Source organism: Drosophila nasuta, chromosome X (genome assembly GCF_023558535.2).
Source record: "Drosophila nasuta strain 15112-1781.00 chromosome X, ASM2355853v1, whole genome shotgun sequence".
NCBI lineage: Eukaryota > Metazoa > Arthropoda > Insecta > Diptera > Drosophilidae > Drosophila > Drosophila nasuta.
In genome coordinates, this window is record NC_083459.1 from 6,084,139 (window position 1) to 6,093,203 (window position 9,065).

The following is a 9,065-nucleotide window of genomic DNA, read 5'->3' on the forward strand; positions in this document are numbered from 1 at the left end:
TATATTGAAAATAGAACTAAATTTAATTATGGATATATTTTAGTATTAAAAATATAAATATAAACTTCAAAATTAAATTAGAAACAAGTTTTCAACTTATTAAGAATTTAGAAAATATATTTTTATTATTGTTTTAAAAATTTTGAAAAAGTCTTTTATGTTTAAAATTAAGTTCATAGCTTATTTTCCAAATATTGAAAAGAATCTCAAGCAATTTTACTAACACAATTCATTCATTTGAAATATTTTAGTTATATACACTTCAAAATTATGTTGAATATAACTAAACAAATTATTAAAAATGTATAAATTATATTGAAAATAGAACTACATTTTAATATAGATATATTTTAGTATTAAAGATATAAATATAAACTTCAAAATTAAATTAGAAACAAGTATATTTAGATATTATATTTTTATTATTGTTTTCAAAACTTTATTAAACTTCAAAACTTTCAACATTTTTAAATTTAAAATTGCATTCTAAACTAGGTGACTATTTTGTGTTAGACAGTTCTTAAATTGATATTCGAACATTTTTAGATTGCGACTATAGAAAAATCAAATCATGAATTCAAATATTTTAATAGATTTCTCAAAGCAATTTACAATTGGAAGTCTAGCAAAACATTCATTGTATTTCACCCAACAAGTAAAGCTTTTAATTTTGAAGTCTGCGAATAAGTATAACATATATATTATGTAAAAAAATATCTATATATAAAATTATATATTCAAACTCAAACTTGTAAACAGAAAAGTAATTTGTAAATGACAATTTCTTAGCTCAGTTTAAGTTTTGCTGCATTGAAACGGAAATATTTAAAACTGATTTTGAAAAAAAAAGAAATATAAACAATTTTCAATCTTTCCTGTTATATAAAATTCCAATCACTTAACCACAATTTTTAATTATTATTTTCTTTATCTATTTACTTGTATATTTAGCTCTTTATTTTCAAAACATCGCAATAAGATTTTAATTTTCAAATTTTATTCACATTAACTTTTACTTCAATCTCTAAGATATTTGCATTTTATATTCGAATTCTTTTCGAATGTGTTAAATATTTTAAAGTACTAAATATAAATGTTTGAATATCTTTTTGAACAATTTAAAAAATTGCTTAATTGAAAGAAATATAATATTTAGCATGTGTTAAAGGAAAATTGTAAATTATAATTCTTTAAAGTTAATGAGAAAATAGCTTAAAATAAATTGAACTCAAGATACAACGAACATTTTAAAATAAATATGTAATTTATAAGTAAGAATATTAAAAATTAATCAGTTCAATGTGAATTCGAGAGAAATCGACGCAGAAATTTTATTGCAAAAAAAAAAAAAGGAAAACCAGAAGCAAAAGCAAACAAGAATAATAAAAACAAATATGTAGGAAAAATAATAATAATCAAGCATTGGAGTGTGGACCATTTGGCACCTCATTTGTTATGATTACGAATAAAATGCGAGTTGGAATGGTGGCAGAAAACAGCAAAAAAAAAAAAATGAATAAAAAGTGAAGCAGAAGCCGCAAGCATTAATAAAAATCAGGTAAAAACAGAATTTTTGTGCAATTAAATCAAAAGATAATTTGGTTTGTCCATATGTTGTCAGAGAGAGAGAGAGAGAGATAGGGAGAGAGACAGAGACAGACAGTTGGGAAGCCTATAAGTCGGGATCGTTCGGTTAGCAGATGAAGCAGAGGGGGAAAAACAACAATAACAACAACAACAACAACAACAGCATCGAGTCCTGGTCAATTAAATTTCAGTTGGAGTTGCAATTCCGCTTGAATTCTTGTGTTTCTGTTTCTGTTTTTGCCATTAACTTATTTTATTTATTTATTTATGTGTTATTTATACTGTTTAATGCCAATAGCAACGATGCAAAATGACAAACTGAAACTGAACAATGGAAACTCCGAACTGTGGACTTCGGACTGAGGACTTCAGGCTGAACTGCATTAAAAAGAGGCAACTGCACAACAAGTTTATCATTTGGCCATTATCCAGTTGTCGTTCGATGCGCCTCGATTTAACAGCTGAATCAGCAGCATTAACATTACTCATGACACGTCTCCACTAAGATTTAATAATCGCAATTCGCGACGCCCTTTTTTATTTACGATTTACAATTTCGATTACGATGATCGATGCGCACTTTTATCACCTTTTCGATATCGATTCAATTTCAATAAGTTCAAATATTATAAATATTCCACTAAATTAATTTATTTGCATATTTTTCGAGATAAAATGTCTTGGAATTATGTTTATTACAGGAAATATAACTAAATTTATAATCTGTGTAAAATAAGAAATATTCCTTGTGGAATTTTCTCGACACATGTTAAAAATAATTAATCATGATTCCCAACAATTTTCCAAGTTAAAACAATTTGCAAATAGGTATGAAAACATATTAAAATTATGTTTATTAAAACAAATCGACTAACTGAATTTATAATCTGCTTAAGAAGCGAAATATTTGTTGAATAATTTGTAAACACTTCTTTAAAATAATATTTAAAACTTCTACACACAATTGTTTGCATATTTTCCAAGTTAAAACTATTTGCGAATAGCAATTAAAATGTTTTGAAATGTTTTTATTAAAGCAAATGGAATAAGTAAATTTATAATCTGTTTAAAAAGTGAAATATTCCTTATGGAAATTTGTGAACACAGGCTCAAATTAATTTTTCATAATTCGAAAAAAATTGTTTGTATATTTTCCAAGTTAAAACAATTAGCAAATAGCAATTCAAATGTTTTAGAATTATGTTTATTAAAAGAATTTTGAACACAGTTAAATTTTCGTTCGTTAACGAAATTTGTTGAATTATTTCAAGTAGAATATTCACAGTTTTAAATTATTTATTTGTGGCTTCAATTCAAATGTTCTTATTTCTAAGTTTTAATTAGAAGACTTATTTCTGATCACTAAATATTTCATTTTATTTAGAAAAGAGAACTTTTACTTTATGAAACATTCGATTTTTTAATACGTATTTTTGATTGTTCACAAGAAGATCTGTAAAACTTATTATAAATATATTTGTTTTCAGGAAACTGTTGAAAAAGTTTCTATAAATTTTGTACATTCATAGAATTAAATTGTTGCACTTTTTAATCTCTTTTTAGTTGCTTATAATATTATCTTTTTACACTTTTTAACTTTTGTAGGAACTGGAAAGTGCAAAAATTCAATTTAATATGATTATTAAAATTGTATATAAACGTTTTTAAGCAAACATTCTTAGGAACTATATATTTTGACCTTAACCTATATATTTATTATAAGTTAAAGTCGAAATTTAATGTTTTTTAAAAATTAAAAACCGAAGCCCAATACTTAAGTTTATTCTTTTTATATTCTAGTTTAACTAAATTTTCACACACTTCCTAATATTCAATAATAACTTGCAAAAAGACAAATGTTAGTCCAAAATTAGCTGCACTTTAAAGTGAAGTTAACAAAAGTGTGTTATTGAAAACCATTTGTTACCTTCGAAGAGCGCCACAATCAAGAGGAGCACGATCAGCATTTTGTCATTGCGATTGATGAGCAGCAGAAAATAACGATAGAGATGCAGCTTCGATGTGATGCGCATTTGTCTTTGCTGATTGATGCGATTAATTTATTTGATTTGGTTTGAATTTCTTTTTATATTCGATTTTCTTTGGTTTTTTTTGGAAAGTTTTTCAAATGATTTGTCTGCGCTGCGGAGACATTTCAGCACATTTCTGAATATAATTTGCACACAAAATGCTGACACAAAACTATTGAGTACATTAAAAAAATTGAGACACTCTTGAATTTTCGATATTTTGAATGCACTTTCAAAAAAAAAGCAATTCCCGCAAGAAGAAACACGCGCGAAAAACTGTGTTTGCGTGTGTGCGAATGTTCGAGTGTGTATGTGTGTGTGCGTGTGTGTGTGAATATTGTCGGCTGTGAAGCGTCAAGCCAACCAGCCGATGGAGACGTTGATGATCAACTGAAAGCAGTTCAGCATCGTCACACAGCAGCAGCAACATTCAGGCAATGAAGCTGGCAGCCGAACCCGAACACGAAGTCGCACACGAAGTGCAGTCGGGTTCGTGTTCCGGTTCGGGTTCGTGTTCGAACGCTTTTAACGTCAGCCGTTGGATGCTGGATGCTGGCAGCGAGCCGAACGCGAATGCCGAACACACAGCACACGAATTGTCGTTGCCAATTGTCGAAGTGGATTTTCGTGGCGAATGCCATCCACCATGTGCCAAATGGCATCCACACGCCTAGCACGTGGTGGAACGCATCGTTCGTGCAAGCGGGCAGCGAGGCGCAGCCAACGAACTCCGCTCGGCACATGCGCAGCCCGCAGCGAGGGAGGAGTGTCGTCGTGTCCGTCTGACAAATGGTACGACAATTGCTACAAGCTGTGGTGGCATTTGGCGGCCTGGGTTTGTGGCAAGCAGCAACGCGGTTGGGCGCCTGCTGCTGCTGCTGCTTCTGCTTCTGCTTCGCTCTAGTCGCTAATACACATCGTCATCATCGTCGTCAGTCTTCGGCTGCTTCTTCATTTTTTTTGCTTGCTGTTCCTCACACACACACGCACACAGTTGAAGCCTAATCATCACGCCAAAAAGGTACGAGACTGTAGATGAAAGCCTGCCATTTAGTGGTTGATTAACTGCCGCCCCCCCTTCCTCCTCCCTCCTCTTCTGCCTCCCTTATGCTCCTCAAATCAGACAGCACTTGGCTGTAATCAGCTCGCAGCTTGCAACTTGCAACTTGCAGTTGCAGCTGCAATTGTCCAGTCGTCAATCATCGCAGCCCGAAAAAAAACTTTCTGTGCACCCGCAACTTGGCCAACAGAAAGTTTTTAATGTGAATTGCATTTTGCAATCAGCCAGCAGACAAAAAACATGACAAGAGCGAGGAGGGAGAGAAGAGGGAAGGAACAATTCATATCGATAGCATCAGCATCAGCATCAGCATCATAATTTTTCAATGTCTCTCCCGCTGAGAGCTAAATCGAAACCACAAATGCCAAAAATAAGCAAAAGTGCTAAACTCGGAAGTGAACTCAAAACTGTGGAAATTTAATTGAACTTCAAGTTTGTGGTTCTCGTTGTCGTTGTCTTTGTTGTCGTTGTCGTTGTCATCGCTCAGTTTGGGCCAAAAAACATGTTCATGTCCGTGGCCCAATCGAGTGGCATCTCAAGTTGTCTTCTCAAATGAAATTGAGCGCAGAACGTGCGAGAAGTAACCCAAAGAAAGACAGAGAGAGGGAGAGAGAGAGATTGTGCTCTCCTTCCCAATGTGGCATCAACGTCTCTCTGCTGACAATTCAAAGTAAGGCTGTCAAACCTGTCGCAAAGTGGCTTAATTATCCAATAGACGATAGACGACATCTCGCTGCTGCTGAATGCCGCTCTCGCTGGCGTATTAAACTTGTCATCGCCCACACACACACACACACATAGACAGCGATGCGAATGTCAGTCATATTAAATTACGAATTTAGTCAAAGTCGAGAAGAGGCACCCACGAAAAATCAGAGCGCAAAAACTTGCTGCAAAATTTGGTAATAAATGTAATTCAATTACGCGCAGCAAGTTGACAACTTTTTTGGCCGCATAATTATGCAATTATAACACTAGTTTCAGCCTGGCTTGGTTTTTTTTTTCTTTGTCTTGGTTGAATTAATTGCAGCTGGCCTAAAAAGAAGGAATCAAAGTGCACAAAAAGCCCTCAAAAAACTTTTCGACACTCAAAAGCTGCAATTATGCCTGACAAAATCGCTGAAATGGTGGAGATAGAGGGGGGGAAGGGGAAACGCAACTGAGGACGACAACTGCCACCGCATATGCTTTAAATAAAAAGTTGTCAAAAATAAAACACACACACACTTGTACACACTTACACACACAACTAGACGCAGGGCGAACAAAGAAATCAAAAACTTTTGTTTCTAAAACTCATGTTGAAATCCGCACACGTAAACAGGGAAAGAGAGATAGAGAGGGAGAGGGAGAGAGAAAGGCTTGTGGGTGAATTTTGGATTTTGAAAAAGTAACAACAAGAAGTTGAAGAAGCAGAAGAAGAAGGTGAGACAAACACATGCTGCAGCTATAATAAGTATGCAACGCCAACAACAACAACAATAACAATGAGAACTACAACAACAACGAGAACAACAACAACGAGAACAACAACAACGAGAACAACAACAACGAGAACAACGAGAGGGAGAAACAACGACAGCGGCAGAGACAGCGTCAAGTTGTTGGTTTCTTTGGTTGTTAGGTGTTAAAACAGGCGGAAGTTAGAGGCCATGTACTCCCAAAAGGAAGACGACTAGTAGTAGTCCCCTCTTCCCTCCCCTCTCCCCTCTTCCCCTCTCTGACTACCTCAGCCTCCACTTTAGAGCGTTTCATTCGCAGTCTCCAGACTCAGCGGCTGCTGCAGGTGCTTCTCTCTCTCTATGTGTGTGTGTGTGTGTGTGTGTGTGTGTGTTTTTGTGTCATGTACTCAGTACGTGTGCCAAATGTGCCAATGCTTGTCTGTCTGTGTGTGTGCGAGTATGTGTGTGTGTGTGTGTAGGTGTGCCGTATGTAGTCACACATTTCAATTTGCATGTGTTAGCAACAAACTTTTGATAAGTGTTACTCGAATTACACGTGCACACAGACAAGCACACACACACAGAGACACACTCACACACACACACACAGATTCACCCTCACACTCTTCAGCTCGCACTTGGCAGAAATTGAAACTTATTGTCAAATGCTCTCATATGGCAAGGGGACATCGAGCATACGTACGAGTGTACAGCAAACACACACACACACACACACACACACTAACTGTTGTTTGCCTTCTCGCTCATTCATATATCAATAACCCGAGTGCATATTGCCACAATTACTTTTAGGCCCTACGTGACACAGTCACCAAAAACTGGAAGAAAAAAAAAAAAGAGAGAACAAGAAAACAAAACGCAACAATTTCAAAACCAAAAAAAAAATAATAAAAACTAAAAAACAATGTGTGCAAAAAGTAGAAGAATACAAAAGAAAATCACATGAGAGACACATTTGCCATCGCCTTTATAACTATTGAATTGAACAAGAAATGTCACAGAAACAATATCAAATGTTGATTCTCAGCACAATAAATCATCTACGGAAATATTTGAATAAATGAATGAAGCAAACATTTATGAAAAAAACTCTTTCGATTCGTTTCGATTCGATTCGAAGAAAGAGTTTTAAATAGTAGAAAACACTTTAAATACACTTTGCTAATAACTCAAATAAGCTGATGATCAAGACGTTCTATTGTTTATGATTTACAATTATCAAGGAAAATCAAAACTGTTAACAAACTTATACACAGAGCTATTAAATTTACGCTAGATTATAAATTAATTTGTATCTAAGCTGGAACAATAATTATAATGAATGCTATAAACCTAATATGGATTACATTTTCTATTTAACTTGTTGCAAACTCATTATAATTTCGACTTAAATTCTGTTTACAAATGTTTTTTGTCTTTACAGCATATTTTCACTTTCTCGGATGTCCTTATCAATGTACGACAAGCAAAGGACACACCCAAAAGCTCTACAATCGTGATCATTAATAACACAAATGAAAATAGAATTTGGAATTAAATGTTTTATTGTAAACATAATGCTTGTGTATTTTTTCTTGTAAACTAAGGAAGCAAAAATTAATTTGTATCCTTAGAAAATGCTGCAGAATATGTCCGAAATATAGTTTGAAAAAAAAAGCAAATTCGTTTTCTTTTAGCACCCTCAAAGTATGCAATAAAATATTAAATTGTTTTTAGCGCCAATTTAAAATTAAAATTTTTGGTTTTCTTGTCGTAAATCTACTATAATACCACCGATCTGCCAAGGACATGCCTTTTTGTGATCAGGACACTCAGGACTATCGACTGGCACCAAAGTACTTTTAAATTCTTTCCATAAAATTTACCAACAATTTTTACAAGGGGTTGGCATAGAAATATGGCCAAAAATTCCAAAAGTCCACTGTATCTCAGCCGTTTGAAGGACGATCATGATGTCCTTTGGCATGTATAATAGGCTATTCAATATAAATCGATTGGCACACGAAAAAGGACGAAAGTCCTTACAGGAGCTGAGTTAAAAGGACTTTTTTGAATACAGAAAATAGCGTATATCTCAGCCGTATCCTGTCTGATCCTTACCGTTCATGGTTCAAACAAAGTCATTTGATAAGAGCTATCATTCTGCCAAAGGACATTCAAATCGTCCTTGTGGCTCTCTAGTTATCCTACAATTTATGATTTTCGCATGTTTTCCTTGGCCTCCAGGCTGAAAAATTTCAAGTGTTGGATTCTCAGATGACCCCATATTTTCATGATGGCAATCGATAAAGTTCGTCCTTGCGATACTAGCAATATGTGTCCTTTGAAAATCGGACAGGATTTGGCGGATATATACACAGTATTTCCTTTTTATGTAAATGTAGCCAGCAAATTGGCCATCCTAAAAGTATGCAATAGTTTCCTACTTACCAAAAATAATCTGGTTTTCGGTTGGCTGTAAAAGTATGCAATAGTTTTCTGAAAATTGACTTTCTTATGTGACCCTAAAAGTATGCAATATTCCATATATAATTTCATTTTTCGGTGGCTGTAAGAGTATGCACCACTATTTTTCTAGCCAAGGTCCCAGTATTCTAATTGGATTCGGCTTTTTGGTTGGTCCTAAAAGTATGCAACATACTAAAAACGCAAATTTTCGAAAAATAAATTTTCTTGATTTAGCTGACAGTAAAAGTATGCAACACAAATTTAAAAAAAAATTGTTCTGGATATATTTGCTAACTGCTTATCTCTGTTCGCCTGGTATTTCATCTGCTTACTTGGCACTTTTTGGCTGTTCATGGCATCTCGAACTGACCAGCAACAACAACAAAAATTACAACAATATCAATAACTACAACAACAAGTACAACAATATCAGAGACTACAACAACAACCGTTAACAGGAGAAGAGCAGATGAGAAT

At 34.1% G+C, this 9,065-nt stretch overlaps 1 protein-coding gene and 1 long non-coding RNA gene across 2 annotated transcripts in view; one reads left to right on the forward strand and one right to left on the reverse strand.

Moving 5' to 3' along the window:
- LOC132795241 (lachesin) overlaps window positions 1-3,994 on the reverse strand; it is a 38,313-nt gene extending 34,319 nt beyond the window's left edge. Inside the window, exon 1 of the mRNA XM_060805855.1 lies at window positions 3,515-3,994. Coding sequence (XP_060661838.1) covers window positions 3,515-3,620 — 106 coding nt within the window. The 5' untranslated portion in view covers window positions 3,621-3,994. The remainder of the gene's footprint in view (window positions 1-3,514) is intronic.
- Window positions 1-7,652, forward strand: part of LOC132795245 (uncharacterized) — a 50,213-nt gene extending 42,561 nt beyond the window's left edge. The window contains exon 5 of the long non-coding RNA XR_009633424.1: window positions 7,564-7,652. This is a non-coding gene — a long non-coding RNA (uncharacterized LOC132795245). The remainder of the gene's footprint in view (window positions 1-7,563) is intronic.
- Window positions 7,653-9,065: the final 1,413 nt, after the last annotated feature.